Below are 25334 nucleotides of genomic sequence, written 5' to 3'. Positions count from 1 at the left end.
CCTAGCCAAAATATACCTGGGGGACGTTAGACACTAGCAACATCTGGAACCAAAGAACGAGAGAGAGAGAGAAAGCTGTAGAGAACGACCGAAGGAGAACAGCAGTTGTGAGGACTATTCTGAATGCTCAGCAGGGTAGGACTACAACACACAGGCGCTATTGGTAGGCAACGATTTCCATCTGCAAGGGAAACTCTGGATGTGCCCATCGGACCGGCCGGTCTCTGATAGCCTGGTTGAACGTGCTCTGGACTGAGTATAATGAAGCCTTCAGTAAAAAGGTAAAGAGACTGCAACCTTGTGTCCTCGTTTTTGCCTGCACCTCACACCATCACCATCCACCTTACTGGGAAGCCCTGGGGATATACTTCACCTGTTGGAAGTCATACCATCCAGCTGCCATTCCATCACCCCAGTGGACCCCACAGCAGCGTCGGTCACCCTGACCGAATACCACAGGTGGCGTCACGAACCCCTGACAGACTTTACTACCATCGTTATTGGACGCCCCTTAGCAGGGTCACGACCGGGTCCAGCCACCGTGACAACCGCAGAACCGAAGGAGAAGGGACCGGTACCGAGTGACTTGTGGCCCTGTGTCTGGGGGCGCTCCACACACACAGCTCTGCAGTGAAATCAGGAAAGAGTACAGAGCGGCCATCACTAGTGTTGAGCGATACCGTCCGATACTTGAAAGTATCGGTATCGGATAGTATCGGCCGATACCTGAAAAATATCGGATATCGCCGATACCGATATCAGATACCAATACAAGTCAATGGGACATCAAGTATCGGAATGTATCCTGATGGTTCCCAGGGTCTGAAGGAGAGGAAACTCTCCTTCAGGCCCTGGGATCCATAGTGAGGTGTAAAATAAAGAATTAAAATAAAAAATATTGATATGCTCACCTCTCCGGCGGCCCCTGGACATCACGCTGGTAACCGGCCGGCTTCTTTGTTTAAAATGAGCGCCTTTAGGACCTGCGAATGACGTCGCGGCTTCTGATTGGCCGTGTGCCGCCCATGTGACCGGCACGCGACCAATCAGAAGCCGCGACGTCATTCGCAGGTCCTTAATTCCTAGAATTAGGAGTTTTGTGAATGAGAATGACGTCGCGGCTTCTGATTGGTCGCGTGCCGGTCACATGGGTGGCACGCGACCAATCAGAAGCCCCGACGTCATTCTCAGGTCCTAAAGGCGCTCATTTTAAACAAAGAAGCCGGCCGGTTACCAGCGTGATGTCCAGTGTTATGTTTGCTAATGACAGGTGTTATGAAGGCAATCCAGAAACACAGTGTGCTTAGCGATCAGAGCGCACACAGTGATCTGACAAATACCCAAAAATTCAAGAACGAGCTCTGAGATGTGGAAACTCTGTAGACTGCACACCTGATCCTATCCTAAACACAACTAAAAGCGGCTGTGGATTGCGCCTAACAACTACCTAGGCAACTCGGCACAGCCTAAGAAGCTAGCTAGCCTGAAGATAGAAAAATAGGCCTGACTTGCCCCAGAGAAATTCCCCAAAGGAAAAGGCAGCCCCCCACATATAATGACGGTGAGTAAGATGAAAAGACAAAACGTAGGTATGAAATAGATTCAGCAAAGTGGGGCCCGATATTCTAGGACAGAGCGAGGACAGTAAAGCGAACTTTGCAGTCTACAAAAAACCCTAAAGCAAAACCACGCAAAGGGGGCAAAAAAAACACACCATGCCGAACTAACGGCACGGCGGTACACCCTTTGCGTCTCAGAGCTTCCAGCAAAACAAAAGACAAGCTGGACAGAAAAAAAGCAACAAAAAAAGCAAAAAGCACTTAGCTATACAGAGCAGCAGGTCACAGGAACAATCAGGAGAAGCTCAGATCCAACACTGAAACATAGACAAGGAGCAAGGATAGCAGCATCAGGCGGAGTTAAGTAATGAAGCAGTTAACGAGCTCACCAGAACACCTGAGGGAGGAAGCTCAGAAGCTGCAGTACCACTTGTGACCACAGGAGTGAATTCAGCCACAGAATTCACAACAGTACCCCCCCCTTGAGGAGGGGTCACCGAACCCTCACCAGAGCCCCCAGGCCGACCAGGATGAGCCGCATGAAAGGCACGAACAAGATCGGAAGCATGAACATCAGAGGCAAAAACCCAGGAATTATCTTCCTGAGCATAACCCTTCCATTTAACCAGATACTGGAGTTTCCGTCTAGAAACACGAGAATCCAAAATCTTCTCCACAATATACTCCAATTCCCCCTCCACCAAAACCGGGGCAGGAGGCTCAACAGATGGAACCATAGGTGCCACGTATCTCCGCAACAACGACCTATGGAATACATTATGTATGGAAAAGGAGTCCGGGAGGGTCAAACGAAAAGACACAGGATTGAGAACCTCAGAAATCCTATACGGACCAATAAAACGAGGTTTAAATTTTTGGAGAGGAAACCTTCATAGGAATATGACGAGAAGATAACCAAACCAGATCCCCAACACGAAGTCGGGGACCCACACGGCGTCTGCGACTAGCGAAAAGTTGAGCTTTCTCCTGGGACAAGATCAAATTGTCCACTACCTGAGTCCAGATCTGCTGCAACCTATCCACCACAGAATCCACACCAGGACAGTCCGAAGACTCAACCTGTCCTGAAGAGAAACGAGGATGGAACCCAGAATTGCAAAAAAATGGAGAAACCAAGGTAGCCGAGCTGGCCCGATTATTAAGGGCGAACTCAGCCAACGGCAAAAAGGACACCCAATCATCCTGGTCTGCAGAAACAAAACATCTCAGATATGTTTCCAAGGTCTGATTGGTTCGTTCGGTCTGGCCATTAGTCTGAGGATGGAAAGCCGAGGAAAAGGATAGGTCAATGCCCATCCTACCACAAAAGGCTCGCCAAAACCTTGAAACAAACTGGGAACCTCTGTCAGAAACAATATTCTCAGGAATGCCATGCAACCGAACCACATGCTGAAAGAACAAAGGTACCAAATCAGAGGAGGAAGGCAATTTAGCCAAGGGCACCAGATGGACCATTTTAGAAAAGCGATCACAGACCACCCAAATGACTGACATCTTTTGAGAAACGGGAAGGTCAGAAATGAAATCCATCGAAATATGTGTCCAAGGCCTCTTTGGGACCGGCAAGGGCAAAAGCAACCCACTGGCACGAGAACAGCAGGGCTTAGCCCTAGCACAAATCCCACAGGACTGCACAAAAGTACGTACATCCCGTGACAGAGATGGCCACCAGAAGGATCTAGCCACTAACTCTCTGGTACCAAAGATTCCAGGATGACCAGCCAACACCGAACAATGAAGTTCAGAGATAAGTTTATTAGTCCACCTATCAGGGACGAACAGTTTCTCTGCTGGACAACGATCAGGTTTATTCGCCTGAAATTTTTGCAGCACCCGCCGCAAATCAGGGGAGATGGCAGACACAATGACTCCTTCCTTGAGGATACCCGCTGGCTCAGATAAACCCGGAGAGTCGGGCACAAAACTCCTAGACAGAGCATCCGCCTTCACATTTTTAGAGCCCGGAAGGTACGAAATCACAAAGTCGAAGCGGGCAAAAAATAACGACCAACGGGCCTGTCTAGGATTCAAGCGCTTGGCAGACTCGAGATAAGTCAAGTTCTTATGATCAGTCAATACCACCACGCGATGCTTAGCTCCTTCAAGCCAATGACGCCACTCCTCGAATGCCCACTTCATGGCCAGCAACTCTCGATTGCCCACATCATAATTACGCTCAGCGGGCGAAAACTTCCTGGAAAAGAAAGCACATGGTTTTATCACTGAGCAATCAGAACCTCTCTGTGACAAAACCGCCCCTGCTCCAATCTCAGAAGCATCAACCTCGACCTGGAACGGAAGAGAAACATCTGGCTGACACAACACAGGGGCAGAACAAAAACGACGCTTCAACTCCTGAAAAGCTTCCACAGCAGCAGAAGACCAATTAACCAAATCAGCACCCTTCTTGGTCAAATCGGTCAATGGTTTGGCAATGCTAGAAAAATTACAGATGAAGCGACGATAAAAATTAGCAAAGCCCAGGAACTTTTGCAGACTTTTCAGAGATGTCGGCTGAATCCAATCCTGGATAGCTTGGACCTTAACTGGATCCATCTCGATAGTAGAAGGGGTAAAGATGAACCCCAAAAATGAAACTTTCTGCACACCGAAGAGACACTTTGATCCCTTCACAAACAAAGAGTTAGCACGCAGGACCTGAAAAACCATTCTGACCTGCTTCACATGAGACTCCCAATCATCTGAGAAGATCAAAATGTCATCCAAGTAAACAATCAGGAATTTATCCAGATACTCACGGAAGATGTCATGCATAAAAGACTGAAACACAGATGGAGCATTGGCAAGTCCGAACGGCATCACTAGATACTCAAAATGACCCTCGGGCGTATTGAATGCAGTTTTCCATTCATCTCCTTGCCTGATTCTCACCAGATTATACGCACCACGAAGATCTATCTTAGTGAACCAACTAGCCCCCTTAATCCGAGCAAACAAGTCAGATAACAATGGCAAGGGATACTGAAATTTAACAGTGATCTTATTAAGAAGGCGGTAATCAATACACGGTCTCAGCGAACCATCCTTCTTGGCTACAAAGAAGAACCCTGCTCCCAGTGGTGATGACGATGGGCGAATATGTCCCTTCTCCAGGGATTCCTTCACATAACTGCGCATAGCGGCGTGTTCGGGCACGGATAAATTAAATAATCGACCTTTAGGGAATTTACTACCAGGAATCAAATTGATAGCACAATCACAATCCCTATGCGGAGGTAGAGCATCGGACTTGGGCTCTTCAAATACATCCTGATAATCAGACAAGAACTCTGGGACCTCAGAAGGGGTGGATGACGAAATCGACAAAAATGGAACATCACCATGTACCCCCTGACAACCCCAGCTGGATACCGACATGGAATTCCAATCCAATACTGGATTATGGGTTTGTAGCCATGGCAACCCCAACACGACCACATCATGCAGATTATGCAACACCAGAAAGCGAATAACTTCCTGATGTGCAGGAGCCATGCACATGGTCAGCTGGGCCCAGTATTGAGGTTTATTCTTGGCCAAAGGTGTAGCATCAATTCCTCTCAATGGAATAGGACACCGCAAAGGCTCCAAGAAAAACCCACAACGTTTAGCATAATCCAAATCCATCAGATTCAGTGCAGCGCCCGAATCCACAAACGCCATGACAGAAAACGACGACAAAGAGCATATCAAGGTAATGGACAGAAGGAATTTGGACTGTACAGTACCAATGACGGCAGACCTAGCGGACCGCTTAGTGCGCTTAGGACAATCAGAAATAGCATGAGTGGAATCACCACAGTAGAAACACAGACCATTCAGACGTCTGTATTCCTGCCGTTCAACTCTAGTCATAGTCCTATCGCACTGCATAGGCTCAGGTTTAACCTCAGGCAGTACCGCCAAATGGTGCACAGATTTACACTCGCGCAAGCGTCGACTGATCTGAATGGCCAAAGACAAAGACTCATTCAAACCAGCAGGCATAGGAAATCCCACCATGACATCCTTAAGAGCCTCAGAGAGACCCTTTCTGAACAAAGCTGCCAGCGCAGATTCATTCCACTGAGTGAGTACTGACCATTTCCTAAATTTCTGACAATATACTTCTATATCATCCTGACCCTGGCACAAAGCCAGCAAATTTTTCTCAGCCTGATCCACTGAATTAGGCTCATCGTACAGCAATCCGAGCGCCAGGAAAAACGCATCGACACTACTCAATGCAGGGTCTCTTGGCGCAAGAGAAAATGCCCAGTCTTGAGGGTCGCCGCGCAAAAAAGAAATAATAATCAAAACCTGTTGAATAGGATTACCAGAAGAATGAGGTTTCAAGGCCAGAAATAACTTACAATTATTTTTGAAACTTAGAAACTTAGTTCTATCTCCAAAAAACAAATCAGGAATAGGAATTCTTGGTTCTAACATAGATTTCTGATCAATAGTATCTTGAATTTTTTGTACATTTATAACGAGATTATCCATTGAAGAGCACAGACCCTGAATATCCATGTCCACACCTGTGTCCAGAATTACCCAAATGTCTAGGGGAAAAAAAAAAGTGAACACAGAGCAGAAAAAAAAAAAAAAAATGATGTCAGAACTTTTTCTTTCCCTCTATTGAGAATCATTAGTTTGGCTCCTTGTACTGTTATGTTTGCTAATGACAGGTGTTATGAAGGCAATCCAGAAACACAGTGTGCTTAGCGATCAGAGTGCACACAGTGATCTGACAAATACCCAAAAATACAAGAACGAGCTCTGAGACGTGGAAACTCTGTAGACTGCACACCTGATCCTATCCTAAACACAACTAAAAGCGGCTGTGGATTGCGCCTAACAACTACCTAGGCAACTCGGCACAGCCTAAGAAGCTAGCTAGCCTGAAGATAGAAAAATAGGCCTGACTTGCCCCAGAGAAATTCCCCAAAGGAAAAGGCAGCCCCCCACATATAATGACGGTGAGTAAGATGAAAAGACAAAACGTAGGGATGAAATAGATTCAGCAAAGTGGGGCCCGATATTCTAGGACAGAGCGAGGACAGTAAAGCGAACTTTGCAGTCTACAAAAAACCCTAAAGCAAAACCACGCAAAGGGGGCAAAAAAAACCCACCATGCCGAACTAACGGCACGGCGGTACACCCTTTGCGTCTCAGAGCTTCCAGCAAAACAAAAGACAAGCTGGACAGAAAAAAAGCAACAAAAAAAGCAAAAAGCACTTAGCTATACAGAGCAGCAGGTCACAGGAACAATCAGGAGAAGCTCAGATCCAACACTGAAACATAGACAAGGAGCAAGGATAGCAGCATCAGGCGGAGTTAAGTAATGAAGCAGTTAACGAGCTCACCAGAACACCTGAGGGAGGAAGCTCAGAAGCTGCAGTACCACTTGTGACCACAGGAGTGAATTCAGCCACAGAATTCACAACAGTCCAGGGGCCGCCGGAGAGGTGAGCATATCAATATTTTTTATTTTAATTCTTTATTTTACACATCCCTATTGATCCGATACCGATACCCGATACCACAAAAGTATCGGATCTCCGATACTTGCGGTATCGGAATGCTCAACACTAGCCATCACACATCACACTGGTAACACTAGTAACTTTTAGACATCACACATCACACTGGTAACAATAGTAACCATTACACATCACACTGGTAACCATTACACATCACACTGGTAACACTGGTAACCATCACACATCACATTGGTATCACTGATAACCATCACACATCACACTGGTAACACTGGTAACCATTACACATCACGCTGGGAACACTGGTAACCATTCCACATCACACTGGTAACAATAGTAATTATTACACATCACACTGGTAACACTGGTAACCATTACACATCACACTGGTAACAATAGTAATTATTACACATCACACTGGTAACACTGGTAACCATTACACATCTCACTGGTAACACTGGTAACCATTATACATCACACTGGTAACACTGGTAACAATTACACATCACACTGGTAACACTGGTAACCATTACACATCACACTGGTAACAATAGTAACTATTACACATCACACTGGTAATACTGGTAACCATTACACATCACACTGGTAACACTGGCAACCATCACACATCACACTGGTCATTGGTAACACTGGTAACCATTGCACATCACACTGGTAACACTGGTAACCATCACACATCACACTGGTAACACTGGCAACCATCACACTGGTCATTGGTAACACTGGTAACCATTGCACATCACACTAGTAACACTGGTAACCATCACACATCACACTGGTAACACTGGTAACCATTACACATCACACTGGTAACAATAGTAATTATTACACATCACACTGGTATCACTGGTAACCATTACACATCACACTGGTAACACTGGTAACCATTATACATCACACTGGTAACACTGGTAACAATTACACATCACACTGGTAACACTGGTAACCATTACACATCACACTGGTAACAATAGTAACTATTACACATCACACTGGTAATACTGGTAACCATTACACATCACACTGGTAACACTGGCAACCATCACACATCACACTGGTCATTGGTAACACTGGTAACCATTGCACATCACACTGGTAACACTGGTAACCATCACACATCACACTGGTAACACTGGCAACCCTCACACTGGTCATTGGTAACACTGGTAACCATTGCACATCACACTAGTAACACTGGTAACCATCACACATCACACTGGTAACACTGGTAACCATCACACATCACACTGGTCATTGGTAACACTGGTAGCCATTACACATCACAATTTTAACACTGGTAATTCCGCCTTGTACATAAAATAAGCTCTGGAGGCAGAGTTATCTTCCAGGCACCATCTGCCCCAGAGCCTGGAAGAGGTCACTTACATAAAGAGATAAAAGATGATTTCTCAACAACAGCACAGCTGATATGAGACCCACAGGGAGGGCTGTTCCCAGCAGTCTATAACCTGTATGCCCATACTAATAGTTTAGATAGGTCAAATGTGGTGACAGATTCCCTTTAAGTAGTTAAGCATGCAAAAACAGAAGAGTTGAGCAAAAAGACTAGCAGGACTCTGGTGTAGCAGTCACGTTATAGCCTGTGGCCACTGCGGGGAGGGATTGGGGTACTTCAAGTTTTTCCCAAGATTATAATCCAGTTTCTATGATATTCCTTATGGTGTGCGAGGCAGGATCTGATGTGCGTGAGATAACAATTTATGCATATGAAAGATAAGTGTGTTTCATTCTATAAGAAAAAGGAAATAAAGCTAAGGCTTTATATAGTTTGATAATGTCCTATCTTCTTTTGACTTTGGATTTATGTTCCTTGTATTTTATCAAACTGCAAAGAACTTGTTTTTTTTTTTAACTCCAAATAGGGTGCATTAGAAAGTGAACTTTTAACATTTATTTTGCTTGATAAACCCACAAACTTGGTATACTTCATCAACTCTGGGACTCGAGAAGCGAGATTCAATCAGGCAAGCAATTGTTTCATGTTCCCGTATATTGCTCCACACAACTGTTAGAACGCTCAAGCCCGGCGACAAGAATGTTAAATTATGTTCTCCTAAAAGCCATCTATTGATCCAAGCAGAAAACAATTCAGAAAAGGAAAATATCAAATAAACAAAACTTGTGAAGAATATTAAAATGACCACATTTTGAAACTGGATGGACCGTGTTACCGTTTACTGTAAGTTATGGGGCACAGCTATCTTCATATGCTGCTAACACGGGATTTCTGATATTTTACCTTCCAGGTAAAATGGTTCTATTAAATGGCTTATTCATATTTTAATACAGGGTGTCACACACACTTGTTGCATTCCATGTTGAAGAATTTCTGCTTGTCAGATTAGTAAATGAAGGACTGCCGAAGGACTGCCTATTACTTAGACATCACTTATAGCCTGGACTTTTATAGAGTATTTTTCCTGCCAACAGTGAGAAATGGGAAAATGCTTTGCAGCTTTAAAAAGAAGAATTCCCTTTCCAGCATTCAGAGCACATGTATTCTTAATATGTCCATACACATAAAGTATACAGAGTCTAGCCATGGGGAGAGTCTGGGCTCTAGGACTGGAGGGGGCCTGACAGTAACTGAGCCCCTAAAGGAATGGTTAAAAGTGTTTATTCATAAGCTTTTATTACTTTGTGCCCTGATATTACTATATCTCTAATATGTACACAGTGACATCATTATATGCATTAAACCATGACATCACTGTATCTATTATACTTACACAGTAACATCATGTGTATAATACTGTGACATCACTATCTATTATCCCTATACAGTGTCACCATATCATATATTATCTCTATACAGTGACATTATTGTATCTATTAACCCTCCCTAGGCTGTGACATTATCGCTGTAAATATAAGGCCTAAAAGCAGAAATAAGAAATTTTATTTATTTACTTATTTGTTCTGTGGACCTTAAGTGTTTTCTGTAGGATGCCCCTTTAAATCATATCAAATAGACGAAAAAATGTGAGCATTGGTAAATCTTACCCTTGAAGAGCCTTCTCTCCAAACCAGTCACCTTTTCCTAAAGTGCGAAGAAATATTGGATCTTCACCCGGCGTATCTTCTCTTGTTACATTCACCTGTCAAAGAGAAGCATTTGTTTTCTTCAACTCTGTTCACATAAAAGACAGAAGGAAATTGACTGATGGAAGATAGAATTTACTGGCAATGAAGATTGAGTGGTTGTCAAAACCTCCAAAATTGACTGTATTCTGTTAATTCAAGAACAACCATACATTTCCAAGCTACTGTACACAAGAGTACAGTAGGGAAAAAAATTATTTAGTCAGCCACCATTTGTGCAAGTTCTCCCACTTAAAATAGACGAGAGAGGCCTGTAGTTGACACCATAGGTAGACCACAACTATGAGAGTCAAAATGAGAAAACAAATCCTGAAAATCACCTTGTCTGATTTGGCAAGATTTATTTTGCAAATTAAGGTGGAAAATAAGTATTTGGTCATTAACAAAAGTTCATCTCAATATTTTGTTATATATCCTTTGTTGGCAATTGCAGAGGTCAAACGTTTTCTGTAAGTCTTCACAAGGTTGGCACACACTGTTGGTGGTATGTTGGCCCATTCCTCCATGTAGATCTCCTCTAAAGCAGTAATGTTTTGAGCCTGTATCTGGGCAACATGGACTTTCAACTCCCTCCAAAGGATTTCTATGGGGTTAAGATCTAGAGACTGGCTAGGCCACTCCAGGACCTTCATATGCTTCTTACGAAACCACTCCTTCGTTGCCCTGGTGGTGTGCCAGGGATCATTATCATGCTGAAAGACCCAGTCATTAACTAGGTCCCGCGTGTGGTTCTGGGATTTTTATCACCGTTCTTGTGATCATTTTGACCCCAACGGGAGAGATCTTGCATGGAGACCCAGATTGAGGGAGATTATCAGTGGTTTTGTATGTCTTCCATTTTCTTATTATTGCTCCCACAGTTGATTTCATCACACCAAGCTGCTTGCCAATTACCGAGTCTTCCCAGCCTGGTGCAGGGCTAAAATTTTGTTTCTGGTGTCCTTCGACAGGTCTTCACCATAGTGGAGTTTGGAGTGTGACTGTTTGAGGTTGTGGTTCTTAAAGAAGAAGTTACAGGTCTGTGAGAGCCAGAAATCTTGCATGTTTTTAGCTGACCAAATACTTATTTTCCATTTGCTAAATAAATCTTGCCAAATCAGACAAGGTGATTTTCAGGATTTGTTTTCTCATTTTGACTCTGATAGTTGTGGTCTACTTACGATGTCAATTACAGGCCTACCTCATCTTTTTAAGTGGGAGAATTTGCACAAATGGTGGCTGACTAAATACTTATTTTTCCCCACTGTATATCGCCTGCTCAGTATAATCCCTGATGCAGTCCTCAGGAGAAGGTGTGCTGCATGTATCATACAGGAGAGACGAGAACTTTGTCTTAAGTAGCGCCCTATTCTGACTGTATCAGAAACCTTTTTATTGTACTCAGGATCACATAAATGTATATTTCCCCCAGCAGTTGTCACTGTGCACTAAGGTACTACATCTATTAATGGAGCTTGGCCCTCTATTTCAGGTTGCAGACTGATTCAAACATATTAATTAATGTGCAATCCAGAACTGTGATGTTTCGGCCAAATAGTGAGTCCTTCATCAGATGTGAGATTACAGGAGACTCTAGATTTAGAGAAGAAAGTGGTTGTAAGCAGCAGAAGACCTCTCTGAAGTGCTTCTTCTCTGGAGTGTTACATAATTGTATCTGTTGTATGGGGGTACGACCCTACCTGAGCACTTTAGACCCTAGTATGAGTGAAATGTTACAACCTTAGCAACATCTGTTAATGTCCACAGGGAAAGTGCACCTTTGTGCTGAAATTCATATTGTTTGGTGAGATAAAGGCAAATATGATGAAGAATAGTGTTGATGGGGGATCGAGGCACAGAGACCTCCCATAACAGCCAGGAATAATGAAATATTTGCTTTTCCCTTTGAAGTCACATCACTTTGTTTCTTCATGAGTATTTCTGGAAAGCCATAGTTTCCTAGCAGTCACTAGACCACCACTAGAGATGGGCATGGACAAGGAACACGGACTTCACCAGGAATCGTTATCGCCCAGTCCACTGATGTGAATGTCACCTGCAAATTATTTAAAATAATAAACAACCATATTCATCACCTGTTCAAAATGAAGAGATAATCAATAATGTCCCATGACGATCCTGATATCTCTGACTCTACCAGGCAGCCGGCAGACACAATGACAGGAGCATATTATCACTCCTGCAGTGTGTAGTGCTAAGCTGCAGTGAGAAAGTTCACCAAAGTTCATCAGCTGATGAGCCCCAGTGATCTCATGGCACCTCTGCTGCGTGAGAGCTTTCTTATGTAGCGGTGCTGTGAGGTCACTGGGGCTAATCAGCTGATGAACTCTGGTGACCTCACTTACAGCAGATCAGTGCTACACACTGTAGGAGTTATTACATGCTACTGTCAGTGTGTCACCGGCTGCCGGATAGAGCGATTGCATCAGCTGATGTGACTGCTCTACAAGTGATCTGAATTGTCCTGGGACAGAATGAATTATGGCAGAAAGGTGAGGGATATTGTGATTTATTATTATTTTCTCTTTTCCAGGTGACATGGACATAGGGGATTATGTGTAAGGTGAGTATATACTGTGTTTTTTATTTTTATTTAATTATTTATTTCATCGGCTATGCTCATCAGCTGCAGTCTTCTTCCACTTTTACCAGCGACAGCAGGCATAGGCTGATGGAGGTAGTAGTCTATCATCAGAAACAGCTCCACTCTTGTCCATGTGTTGTATTGTATCTGAGCCCAATTTAAACAAAATGAGAGAAAAATGAACTTTTACTAATCTCATATAACCCCTGTAAAATATATATTTTACGAAAACTAAAAATGTATAATGGGGTCAAAGTGCAAAGTTTGTGTTAAACATTCCAGGTGCATACTACTAATTATTAACCTCTTCCCAGAGCCATAACTTTTTAATTTTTCCGTCAATATGGCTGTGTGAGGGCTTATTTTCTGCAGGACGAGATGTATTTCTGAACGACACCATTGATTTTACCATGTTGTGTACTAGAAAATGGAAAAAAAATTCCAAGTGCGTGAAATTACAAAAGTAGTGCAATCCCACACTTGTTTTTTGTTTGACTTTTTTACTAGGTTCACTAAATGCTAAAACTGACCTGCCATTATGATTTTCCAGGTCATTATGAATTCATAGACACCAAACATGTCTAGGTTCTTTTTTATCTGAGTAGTGAAAAAAATGCCAAACTTTATTAAAAAAAAAAAAAATTGTGCCATTTTTCGATACCTGTAGCGTCTCCATATTTCGTGATCTCGGGTAAGAAGAGGGCTTATTTTTTGCCGAGCTGACGTTTTTAATTATACCATTTTGGTGCAGATACGATCTTTTGATCGCCCATTATTGCATTCTAATGCAATGTTGCTGCGACCCAAAAAACGTAATTCTGACGTTTTTACTTTTTTTTCTCACTACGCCGTTTAGCAATCAGACTAATCCTTTTTTTATTGCTATATCAGGCGATTCTTAATGCGGCGATACCAAATATGTGTATGTTTGATTTATTTTACTGTTTTATTTTGAATGGGACGAAGGGGAGGTGATTTGAACTTTTATTTTTTTTTATATTTTTAAAAACTTTTTTTTTACCTTTGGCATGATTCAATAGTCTCCATCGGAGACTAGAAGCTGTCACAACCCGATCGGCTCTGCTACATAGAAGCGCTGATCTATGTAGTAGAATTACTCACTTGCTATGAGCGCCGACCACTGGGTGGCGCTCACAGCAAGCCGGCACTGACAACCATAAAGGTCTCCAGGAGACCTCCGGTTGTCATGCCAATACACCGGTAACCCGTAGTCATGTGACGTGGGTGACCGGTGGGCAGATTTACGGCACGATTGCCGGAAATGCATGTTAAATGCTGCTGTCAGCTTTTGACAGCGGCATTTAACGGGTTAATAGCAGCGGGTAGATCGCAATTCCACCCGTGGCTATTTCAGGCACATGTCAGCTGTTCAAAACAGCTGATATGTGCCGGGAAAGATGTGGGCTTACCGCCAGAGCCCACATCAAAAGGAGGGAGTACGACATCGGCGTAAATGTGCGCCCGATGTCGGAAAGGGGTAAAGGTACAGAAATGAGTGCAATGTTTTGAAGGAAATTTTAGTTATAGTTTCAAAGCTCTGATATTTAGTTATAAACTGCAATAAAAATGGATTATTATTAATTTTGTAATGTTTGCTTTATATAATTTTATTGCAAAATAATTCTTATTTGGACAGACATTTCAGATTTAGAGCTCAACAGGCGTTCTTTAATTAGTTACTAATGAGATTGCTTATTTTGTTTGCAAAAATTCAATATAAAGCTAATTGTTAGTTTTAAGCAATTATAGAAGAAAAAGTTTTAATTATCTTTCAGAATTGACAAAATAAAAACTCCTAATTAGAGATGGGTGAACCCGAACAGTAAAGTTCAGTGTCCGTACCGAACATCTACTATTCGGGCTTGGACCCCCAAACATAGTCTTCACCAGGAAGTCTGTGTTACTGTTTGGGTTCGGAACCTTGAACACCGGGTGTTTCTCAAACACTGCATCTGATCGGCAGTAAAATCATTACCGACGGTCAAAGAGCCATGGTTCCCTCGCTGTCAAATGACAGCATGAGCCCACAGCTGTGAGTGGAGGTAAAAAGGTTACCTCTGGTCACTTGCGTTGGCTCATGTGACTATTACTCCCATCAGCCTACTACCGCTAATAACAGTCAGAGCAGGCGGCGGCTGATGGGAGTATTCATCAGCTGGCACCTGCGCTATAAATAAATAACTTTTAAAGAAATGGCATGGGTTCACCTGTATTTTTGATAAGCAGCAAGGCAAAACTCATAACTGGGGCTGCAACCCTCAGCTGTCAACTTTAGCAAGGTTGGTTATCAAAAATAGAGTAGTCCCCACAACATTTTTTTTAATTATTTAAATAATGTAAAAAAAAACAGCATGGGGTCCCCCCATTTTTGATAACCAGCCAAGCTAAAGCAGACAGCTGTGTGCTTGTAAGGGGCCATGTATATTGGCCCCCAGCCTAAAAATATCAGCCCGCTGCCGCCTAGAAAATGCGCATCTACTTGATGTGCCAACTCTAGTGCTTTGTCCCTCATTTCCCACTTGCCCTGTGGGGGTGGTAAATGAGGTATATATTTCAGGGACTGATGTCTCCTTTGCATTGTCTAGTAATGTCAAGCCCACGGTGTCAAGATGCGACCGTCCAGGCTGAGAACCACTGAGGCAAACAACATAGCGCTTTTTTCTTTTTTTTTTGCCTCGCAATTGTTTTTACCAGTCAGCGCATTTTTGATTTTGACCAAATGAAATTTGCCAGCCAAAGCATGTGAATCCGCCTGAAGCAAATAATCTACTCTTCAAAAAGTCCTTCCGGCAGTCTGAGCCCTTATTTTCTAATATAGTGTAAAACTCACGCATAGACATCTAGTTAAATGATGACTTTCTGGCTGCCAGCATTGGAGAGCTTAGAAGCTTACTACATACAATATCATTCTTGCATTCAAATAGCACATGTAGACAGTGATTTCCTAGGCTCCCTCTAGTGGTGACTGTTAGCATGTTGAATTCTTTAATGTAAATTTATTATCTCAAGAGATCCCACCCTAAAAACAGAAAAAAACAGAACATGTTTTTGTACAGGTCATGTAGTCTAAGTTCCAAGCATAATTGTAAGCTTCTCACCACACCCCACTGAAATGCTGGAGCTGCATGTTCACTTCTTTTAATGAGTTGTAAAACAACAAGTCCTGTCTTTCCCCTGTATCCCTTTATTACTATCCACCCCTGTAATCTAGTTATTTTGCTTCTGCATCCATTGTGCTCAATGTCTGCATTCTGTAAGATACTGGACAGCACTGAGAATGGGAACATGAAAATGCTTTATTAGCAGGTGAAAGGGCACAATTTAGAAACATTTATGTAAATTACTCATTTTTGGCTGGTTGGCTTTGGACAGTGCCTTAAAGGGAATCGGTCAGCAAGTTTTTACTATTTAATCTGAGCGCAGCATAATGGAGGAGCAGAGAGCCTCATTTCAGTTATGTGTCACTTATTTAGGTTGTGTGCTGTAGTTTCAACACAACCAGTGTTTTATCAGTAGGAGATTATCACTAGAGGACTAGCTCTCACGTGTATGTCAGTCTAGCTAATCTGAGTAATCCCGCCCCCACCACTGATTGGCAGTTTGCTGACAATTGACAGGAAGCTGCCAATCAGGGATACTGGGGGTGGTATACAAAGCCAAAAAGTTATAGCTCTACTAAATCTACATCACACCAAACAGGGATTATATCAAAACTACACTAAGCCTGCAGTTGGAATCAGGCTCTCAGCCACTACATCATGCTGCTATAGGATTCCATAGCAAAAACCTGATGACAGATTCCCTTTAAATTGCATATCTATATTTTGTAAATTTGTATGAGCTAAACAGTTGCTTTTAAGATGTATGACTATGTCTTTTACCATAGACCATTGAACCTGGACATTTACCTTTAAGCTTACACTATACAGAACTTGTGTACATTGGATATTGCATCTTTGCTGTGTGACGATGGCATATAACCATGAAGAAAGCTGCATGCACATTGTCTACAGCAGTTTCAATTTGAGCTGCCATGCTACTAAACGTATGTGCTTTGCCAGGAGTTAAAAAGACACATTACCATGAATTAATTCAAGCTTCCAGTGAAATATACTTTCAAAGCAGTGAAGAACAAGGCAATCCTCAGAGTTCAGTAAATAGCCTCCCACCAGACCATCATTAGTTATATACACAAACATTTTTTTTTTTTTACAGTAGAACATTTTTATTGAACTGTGCCTCACCTTGTCCCTGATTCAGTCCCTCTGCCCGAATGTCACGCTAGCAGCATTAATTAAATGTAATAAACTGAAACCATAAAGGGCTTGGAGGGAATATTTGATTGGCATTGCATTCCCTAAGTACGTTATTATGATTTCAAATGGAGCATAGACTTCAAGAGGTGATGGGAGCTTACCTTCCCTTTGCTGATGATGAAGAAGGTGTCCCCTCGAGCACCCTGTCTGATAATGTAGTCTCCACATTCATAGTGAGTCTACAAAAAATAGAGCAGAAAGGATTATGTTATTATCATTTGCCTTGTAGTCAGGCCGTTTCACGCAGTATACCTCGGGGATGCATTACAGCTGAAACTTGCATGTGTCAAGGAATCCACTGATCCACAGATACAATAAGCTTACAGTGAGCAAACCGCCATACAAGCGTCTACAATATAGATTGTAATAGCCTGGAGCCGCTGTGCATTCTGTCTACATTTATCATGAGTTCTCCCCATTCTATTGCTAGTCAAGCACAAAGTAGACCGATTAACCTGTAGTTCCTTTTAGAAAAAGCTCACGTACATCCAAGTGGGACTGGTTCCAGTATCCATACTTAGAATATGATCGGCAAAACAAAACACAATAATGTTTCATGTAAGAAAAACTGTATAGGGACAAAAGCACTCGAGACCATCGGGTGACAGACTTTTCGGTACAAGGGAAGTAAAAGAAAGGGGCTCACCTGAGCCGGTGGTGTGTAGGCACAACTCCTATGAACACCTGAAAATATTAGCTGCCGCTGCCTCATAGTTATAGAATGTTAGAGTTGGAAAAGACCTCCAGGGTCATCGTGTCCAACCACCTTCTTAATGCAGCATCTACTAAACCATCTCAGACAGATGTCTGTCCAGCCTCTGTTTGAAGACTTCCATGGAAGGAGAACTCACCACCTCTCATGGCAGTCTGCTCCACTCATTGATCACCCTCACTGTCAAAAAGTTTTTTTCTAATTTCTAATCTGTATCTTTTCCCTTTCAGTTTCATTCCATTGCTTCTTGTGTTTCCATGTGTAAATTGTGAATAATGATGATCCCTCTACACTGTGACATCCCTCATGCCTGGGAATAATCTCCTCCAGGATAGTCGACCGATTTCGATGATAACATGATATTAGGCTGCCCTGTTGTAATGAAGAATCCTTAGGACCAAGATGTGATTCTTTTTTCCACTTGAAAAAGATGTTGAAATGTGTTGTGGAAATAAAAAAACATTCAACTCATCTTGATCCTAAGGATTCTTCAATACAGCAACGCCTCCTGATATGGTGATAGCATCCAAATCGGTCAATGTCACATGTAAGGCATTTATGATGTGTCCATCTTGACAATCTGTACCAGAAAGGTTACTTAGTTTGATTCGTCCACTTTAACATTCTTACATTCAACTTTGACTAAGTTTTTGGAAACAAAGGTGCAAAGGAATGCCAGGTACTAGGCTACGTTCCTAACTAATATCTTTAAAACATACATTTTAGAAAGGTCTATGCTCATCTTATTTTTCCTCCCACAGACAAGTGGGGGCAAGAAGGAAGACAGAAAAGTTAAGATTAACCAAAGAACAGTTGAGTCCAATTAAAAAAGCACTCCTCCCGTCAAAATTTTGATTCTCTTAATATATTGCAGTCATCATATTATATAGCACTGTGTACTTACAATTGCTTATTTTGAATTTCTTTTCTACCCAGATAGTTCTTTTCTTTTACATTGGGTCTATCACTAGTGATGAGCGAATATACTCATTGCTCGGGTTTTCCCGAGCACGCCCGGGTGACCTCTGAGAATTTGTTAGTGTTCGGAGATTAAGTTTTCATCGCGGCAGCTGAATGATTTACAGCTATTAGCCAGCTTAATTACATTTGGAGGTTCCCTAGCAACCAGGCAACCCCCACATATACTCAGCCTGGCTAATAGCTGTAAATCATTCAGCTGCCGCGATGAAAACTTAATCTCCGAACACTAACAAATACTCAGAGGTCACCCGGGCGTGCTCGGGAAAACCCGAGCAATGAGTATATTCGCTCATCACTATCTATCACGCAATTGAAAACAGACTAGCTGAATTCTTCTAAGTTCTATGTAGAAACAGGAGGTAAATTTTTTCTGTATATTCAGTCACTGCAAAAGTCCCTGACAGGGAGAAGGAAGGAACAGCTGGGTCAGGAGTTGAAGAAAGGAATGATTTCTGCAGGGACAAAACAGGGCAGACAAAGTACGCCTGTGCCGGAGCCGTGGCTGAAGATCAGAAGAGGACGTCTTGGAATGAAGATGGGAGGCGCCGCAGCGGACCAGAGTCACCCATCCGACTGGACCAGCAGCTGGACCGCCCCTGAGTGAGTATAATCTAACGTCTTTTTCTCTTCTTTCACGTAACATCGGCGGCTTATCTACAGCATTACAGAATGCTGTAGAAAAGCCCCTGATGCCGGTGGGCTTACCTCACCCACGATTTTCGGGGTGACCGGTTCCCTTTAAGAGGTTAGACAAGCAATAACATCGCAATTCTTTTTTTGTTGTTAAATAACAGATCTTTATTTACCGTAGCTTACAAAAATGCATACAAATCCGCATGGAAAAACACATGAAAATCCGCATCAAAAGCACATCAAATCCGTAAAATTCCACAGGCAAATCTGCAACGTGTGCATATACCCTAATATACAACCTCAATTCCAAAAAGTTTAGAAGCTGTTTTTGAAATATAAAGAAAACAATGATGTTGGAAACACCTATACAGTGGCATGTAAAAGTTTGGGCACCTTTGGTCAAAATTACCGTTATTGTCAACAATTACGCAAGTTGAAGATAAAAGGGCTAAAGTTAAAGACGAAACATCTCTTTGTATTTTAGGTATATATATATATATATATATATATATGAATATAAATATATATATACTAGATGGTGGCCTGATTATAATGCATCGGGTATTCTAGAATATACATGTCCACATAGTATATTGCACAGCCCACATAGTATATTGCCCAGCCACATAGTATATTGCCCAGCCATGTAGTATATTGCCCAGCGACGTAGTATATTGCCCAGCCACATAGTATATTGCCCAGTGATGTAGTATATTGCCCAGTCACATAGTATACAGCACAGAGCCATGTAGTATATTGCCCAGTCACATAGTATATTGCCCAGTGACGTAGTATATTGCCCAGCCACATAGTATATTGCCCAATGACGTAGTATATTGCTCAGCCACATAGTATATTGCCCAGTTACATAGTATATTGCCCAGTGACATAGTATACAGCACAGAGCCATGTAGTATATTGCCCAGCCACGTAGTATATTGCCCAGTTACGTAGTATATTGCCCAGTCACGTAGTATACAGCACAGAGCCACGTAGTATATTGCACAGAGACATAGTATACAGCCCAGAGCCACGTAGTATATTGCCCAGCCACTTATGTCACAGGTTAAAAAATAAAAAATAAACATATGCTCACCTTCTGAGGGAGCCCTTGTAGTCATGTTGTCTGTGTGCGGTGCACTCGGCAGCTTCCGGTCCCAGGGTTGGTAGCACAGCACCCATGATGACGTCGCGGTCACATGACCGTGACGTCATGGCAAGTCTTTCTCGTGCAGGCGCGCAGGACCTGTGTTGAGGTCGCGGTCACATAACCGTGACGTCATGGCAGGTCCTTGTCGCATACCATCCTTGCCACTGGAACCTGCCGCTTGCATGGAGCGGTTACCGGAGCGTCGCGAGGAGCAGGAAAGGTGGCGGAAGGTGAGTATATAATGATTTTTAATTTTTTGATTATTTTTAACATTAGATCCTTTTACTATTGACGCTGCATAGGCAGCATCAATAGTAAAAAATTGGGGACACACAGGGTTAATAGCGGCGGTAACGGAGTGAGTTACCTGCGGCATAACGCGGTCCGTTACCGCTGGCATTAACCCTGTGTGAGCGGTGACTGTGGGGAGTATGGAGCGGGCACTGACTGCAGGGGAGTAGGGAGGGCCTAATCGGACTGTGGCCGTCGCTGATTGGTTGCGGCAGCCATGATAGGCAGCTGGCGAGACCAATCAACGACTTGGATTCCACGACAGACAGAGGCAGCGACCAATGAATATCCGTGACTGACAGAAAGACAGACAGAGAGAAGGACAAAAAGACGGAAGTGACCCATAGACAATTATATAGTAGATATATAGTCATTTTTAAAATTATAAATAATTTGGGGTTGTAGAATTTTTTTTTATATAAAGTAAATAAAACAGACATAGACTCAAAAACTAATTAAGCAGGAACTAATCCCCCTCAGTAATCCCCCCACACACATTTTATCTGTATTTTGCTCTCATTTTATAATAAGAAAACAACAAAATGTACCTCCTGTTTTTACATCTTGCTACATTATCTGAGATTCCCATGCATTTCGCGTTACTCTCATTACTATTAATATTTTTAATTCAGTTGTTTTTCTTATTGTTAAAACAATTCTCTGCACAGGAGGGATTCAATACAACAATTTGTTTTGTGCTGCAAGAAATATTATTGCTATTAAATGAGAATTTTAAACGTGTTACATTCTAGCAGCTTTCCTTTTGCGACAATTTTCCCAAGGGCCTAAAGCGGCCTCTCCATCAAATCATACAATATTATTTTCTGTTACATGCATTGATTGTGCAGGAAAATCTCTTTGTTTTTTAATACAACTAAAAATGTAATAACATTTGTTAACTTCTTGAAGTCAGGGGGATAATACCTGGGGATTTCAGCCTAGTGATATAACAGAATCAGGAAAGCGATGCATTTATAAAGTGCTAATTGTATAATTTTATGGTGGTGGATGAAATTGATCGTTTTTCTTTCTTTTGTGAAGCGTTGGTTTTGGTGTTTTACAATCAATTGTAATATCTAATTTATTTCACAAGAAAACCTTTACAGATAGACTTTGTCAATGTAGCAAAGCAGATTTGCGCCACGTAGTAAATATTAAATTGAACTCTGCCTGCATTTTCTTGCTTACATTCAAGTGTGTTTTACACATCTGTGTTTCACGGCTGCGCTCATAAACATATATGAGTTGTTGGGTTTGGGATGGAAGACCTGTGGCTGGGTTGGACATCACAGTCTGACCTTAGTTTTGCTACTTGGGACAAAAATATCTGGGTCCAGATTCATCAAGACCGCTGAGAAAATTGGGGAGTGGTGGAGTAAAACGCTCCTGATTCATGAAGAGATGCAAGCCTTTTTGTGAATCTGGATTGTCTGACTAGTGACATGCGACTCCTTGCGCCATGCTGGAAATCTCACTCCAGTCAGCGAGATTTCTGGTGTACAGAACTCCAGTCCACAGCTGAATTAGAAAAACTTTGGCATTATGCCCCCGCCAAGCCCCTGACCCACTCCACATACGCCAATTTCAGTGGAGCTGGTAGAACGTGGCAAGAAAACACCAAAAGTCACAACATTTAGCCACATCTGTGAGTAGCGCCAAAAGTTTGCAACTTTTCAAAGTTTTTCTCCACTTTTTTTAGCACAAAAGCTTTAATAAAGCTAAGTCCTGCTGGAGAATAAAATTTCCATCGCCAAAAAGCTTGTCAGCAGAGGGAAGCATGAAGTGCTCTAAAATATCTTGGTAGACGGCTGTGTTGACTTTGGTCCTGATAAAGCACAGTGGACCTACACCAGCAGGTGACATGGCTCCCCAAACCATCACTGATTGTGGAAACTTCACACTAGACCTCCAGCAGCTTGGCTTGTGGTCTCTCCACTCTTCCTCCAGACTCTGGGTCCTTGATTTCCAAATGAAATGCATAATTTACTTTCATCTGAACACAACACCTTGGACCACTTAGAAACAGTCCAGTTCTTTTTCTCCTTGGCCCAGGTAAGACGCCTCTGGCGTTGTCTATTAGTCATGAGTGGCTGGACACAAGGAAGGTGTCACTTGTAGCCCATGTCCTGGATACGTCTGTGTGTGGTGGCTCTTGAAGCAATGACTCCAGCAGCAGTCCACTCCTGGACTTTGGTGCTTCACAAAGTAAGTGATGCGAGGTCGAAACGTTGCACCACTTGGTGCTGGATTAAAGCCCACAATTTTTCCTTGAACTGGAGTGCTGCCTGATTTTTTCCATCCATCTATCTATCTATCTATCTATCTATCTATCTATCTATCTATCTATCTAGAAGTCCAAAAATCAGAGGCAGCACACCATTCTGGATAAGGTAATGAAGTTATTCAAATTTAATAGCCCATAATGGCAACGTTTCGGCCTGTGGAGAGCCTTTCTCAAGCCATTAAATTTTAATACCATCATTTGGTACATGCCTGAGGGGCCCTGCACCCTGATTTTTGTTTTTCTTTTCTGTGCTGCTCTCACTTTTTTGCAATTATCTATCTATCTATCTATCTATCTATCTATCTATCTATCTATCTATCTATCTATCTTTCTTTTGTAAACATTACTATGTGACATTATCGAATATATGCCCACAAACACATTACGTATTGGGTTGTCTTTTTTAGTGTCAGCACTCAGCACATGTCAGCCTGTTATGACAATCTACTGGTAAATACTGTATAAAGCCCATCAATCTCACGTACAGCTCATACATCTGGAGAACACAAGGCCTAAGGGACCACTACCAGATATTTAAAGATGCACCCACTACTGATTTCATGATTTCATTGGACGGCAGGACTGATATACCTAGAAAGCAGCAGTATCATCTGCACCAAGTGTCAAGTTGATGAGACAAGACCTATTTGAATTAATGTACCATAAGATGCATAAAACTTGATGTCCTAAGGGAACGGAGCATACTTCCTATGTCCAATATCTGTTAGAAGATGTTCAGTAAAGCATGAAAAAGAAGATTTGACTGCCGGCTAAAAATAAAATGATAGATTATGAGATGTTACTTTTGAAGGGTTTGAGTAACAGCAGAATTTAATAGAAGATACATTAACAATTATTGGCAATGAACCATAAAGCAGTATAATATTTATACCCAATATTCCCAAAGATTACTCAACCACAACTTTTGCAAGGTGCGCACCGCTCCCCTGCCTCACAACTTCCTGCTTGTCATTGATGGTTCGATTCTGAAGACTGACAATTCAGATGAGTAGCATGGTTGCATCGCTGATCCGGATCGTGCACCCTCCAAGGCTGCAGTACCATTGGTAGAGCTCAGGGACACTACGGGGGGCTCTACCGTGCACTCCAGTGGTCCAGACAGCTTTAAACCAGTGCTTAAAAGCTTTATTAAAAAAGAGCTTGTAAGTACTGCACATACCCGACTACAACTCTCTCCCACATGCATCATGTTTACCTTTTGATTCACGTTTTTTAAGTGAACTACTTTGGAATAAAACTGATATCTTTATATATATATATATATCTTTTGAGTGCTGTTTCTGGATACTTTGTATCCTTTTGTAGGTTGTAAAAGGTTAATATATAGTTTTGTGTGTAAAAAAATTATATAACTTGTATTTTATACTTATAAACCCCTGATTAGTAATTGACAGCCTTCAGGCCATTGTACACATTAGATGATTGTCAGCCAAACCAAATAATATCTATAGAACTGGATGACCATATGATATGTATGTGACCCCCTGATTCCCCATTTCATGTCAAGGGAGAGATTAATTGAGCAGTTGAAATGTCAATGGTCAATCCCTCTGTTTTAAGGGGAGATAAGCCACTGCCAAAAATGTGTGGCAGAAGCTTTTTCATCTGGCCGTGCTTATTTGCTAATGTGTACAGGGAAAACTGGAGAGATAGAGGTCTGGCAAATGAACTTTCGGCCGACAGCTATGCCATGTGTATAGCCAGCTTTACTTCTATAAATGTGTATACAGATATGTCTGTGATCACTTGTTAGAGATCATAAATAGGACCACTAGGCTGAAAAACGCAGAATGAAAAGGGGATTTAAAAGAAAAAAACATTCTGAATCTTTTCCCACAAAACTATATATCAATTTGCTCAGTAGTGATAAAATGTACTACATCCCCATGGTCAGTTTGTTATACAGGTAAGATAACTGAGGGAAGGAAAGCGACATAATAGTCTGACGGCTCACCAGTAGATATGATAATAGCCAAATACATATCCATGACTATGAGGAAGGGTGAGAAGGAGGACAGCAATAAATGTCCGAGTCCTGAAAACTCATTATCTGATTATCCTGTCCAATGTAAGGGCTCCATATTACAGGGCTACTTTCTAATTAGCCAAAAAAACATAAAATATTGTGATGTTT

General features: G+C 42.2%; 1 protein-coding gene across 6 annotated transcripts in view; it reads right to left on the bottom strand.

Moving 5' to 3' along the window:
* The window catches only part of PRKG1 (protein kinase cGMP-dependent 1), a 1430268-nt gene that overhangs the window by 205281 nt on the left and 1199653 nt on the right, over window positions 1-25334 (bottom strand). For all 6 annotated transcript variants that reach the window (XM_069753539.1, XM_069753538.1, XM_069753540.1 and 3 more), the window contains exons 6-7: window positions 17230-17307; window positions 10109-10203 (exon numbers count right to left, since the gene is read on the bottom strand). In XM_069753539.1, coding sequence (XP_069609640.1) covers window positions 10109-10203; window positions 17230-17307 — 173 coding nt within the window. The remainder of the gene's footprint in view (window positions 1-10108; window positions 10204-17229; window positions 17308-25334) is intronic.

This window comes from Ranitomeya imitator, chromosome 2, assembly GCF_032444005.1.
Source record: "Ranitomeya imitator isolate aRanImi1 chromosome 2, aRanImi1.pri, whole genome shotgun sequence".
In the NCBI taxonomy this organism is placed as follows: domain Eukaryota; kingdom Metazoa; phylum Chordata; class Amphibia; order Anura; family Dendrobatidae; genus Ranitomeya; species Ranitomeya imitator.
Note: the sequence above shows the minus strand (reverse complement) of the source record. Positions and strands in the feature narration are given on the sequence as shown.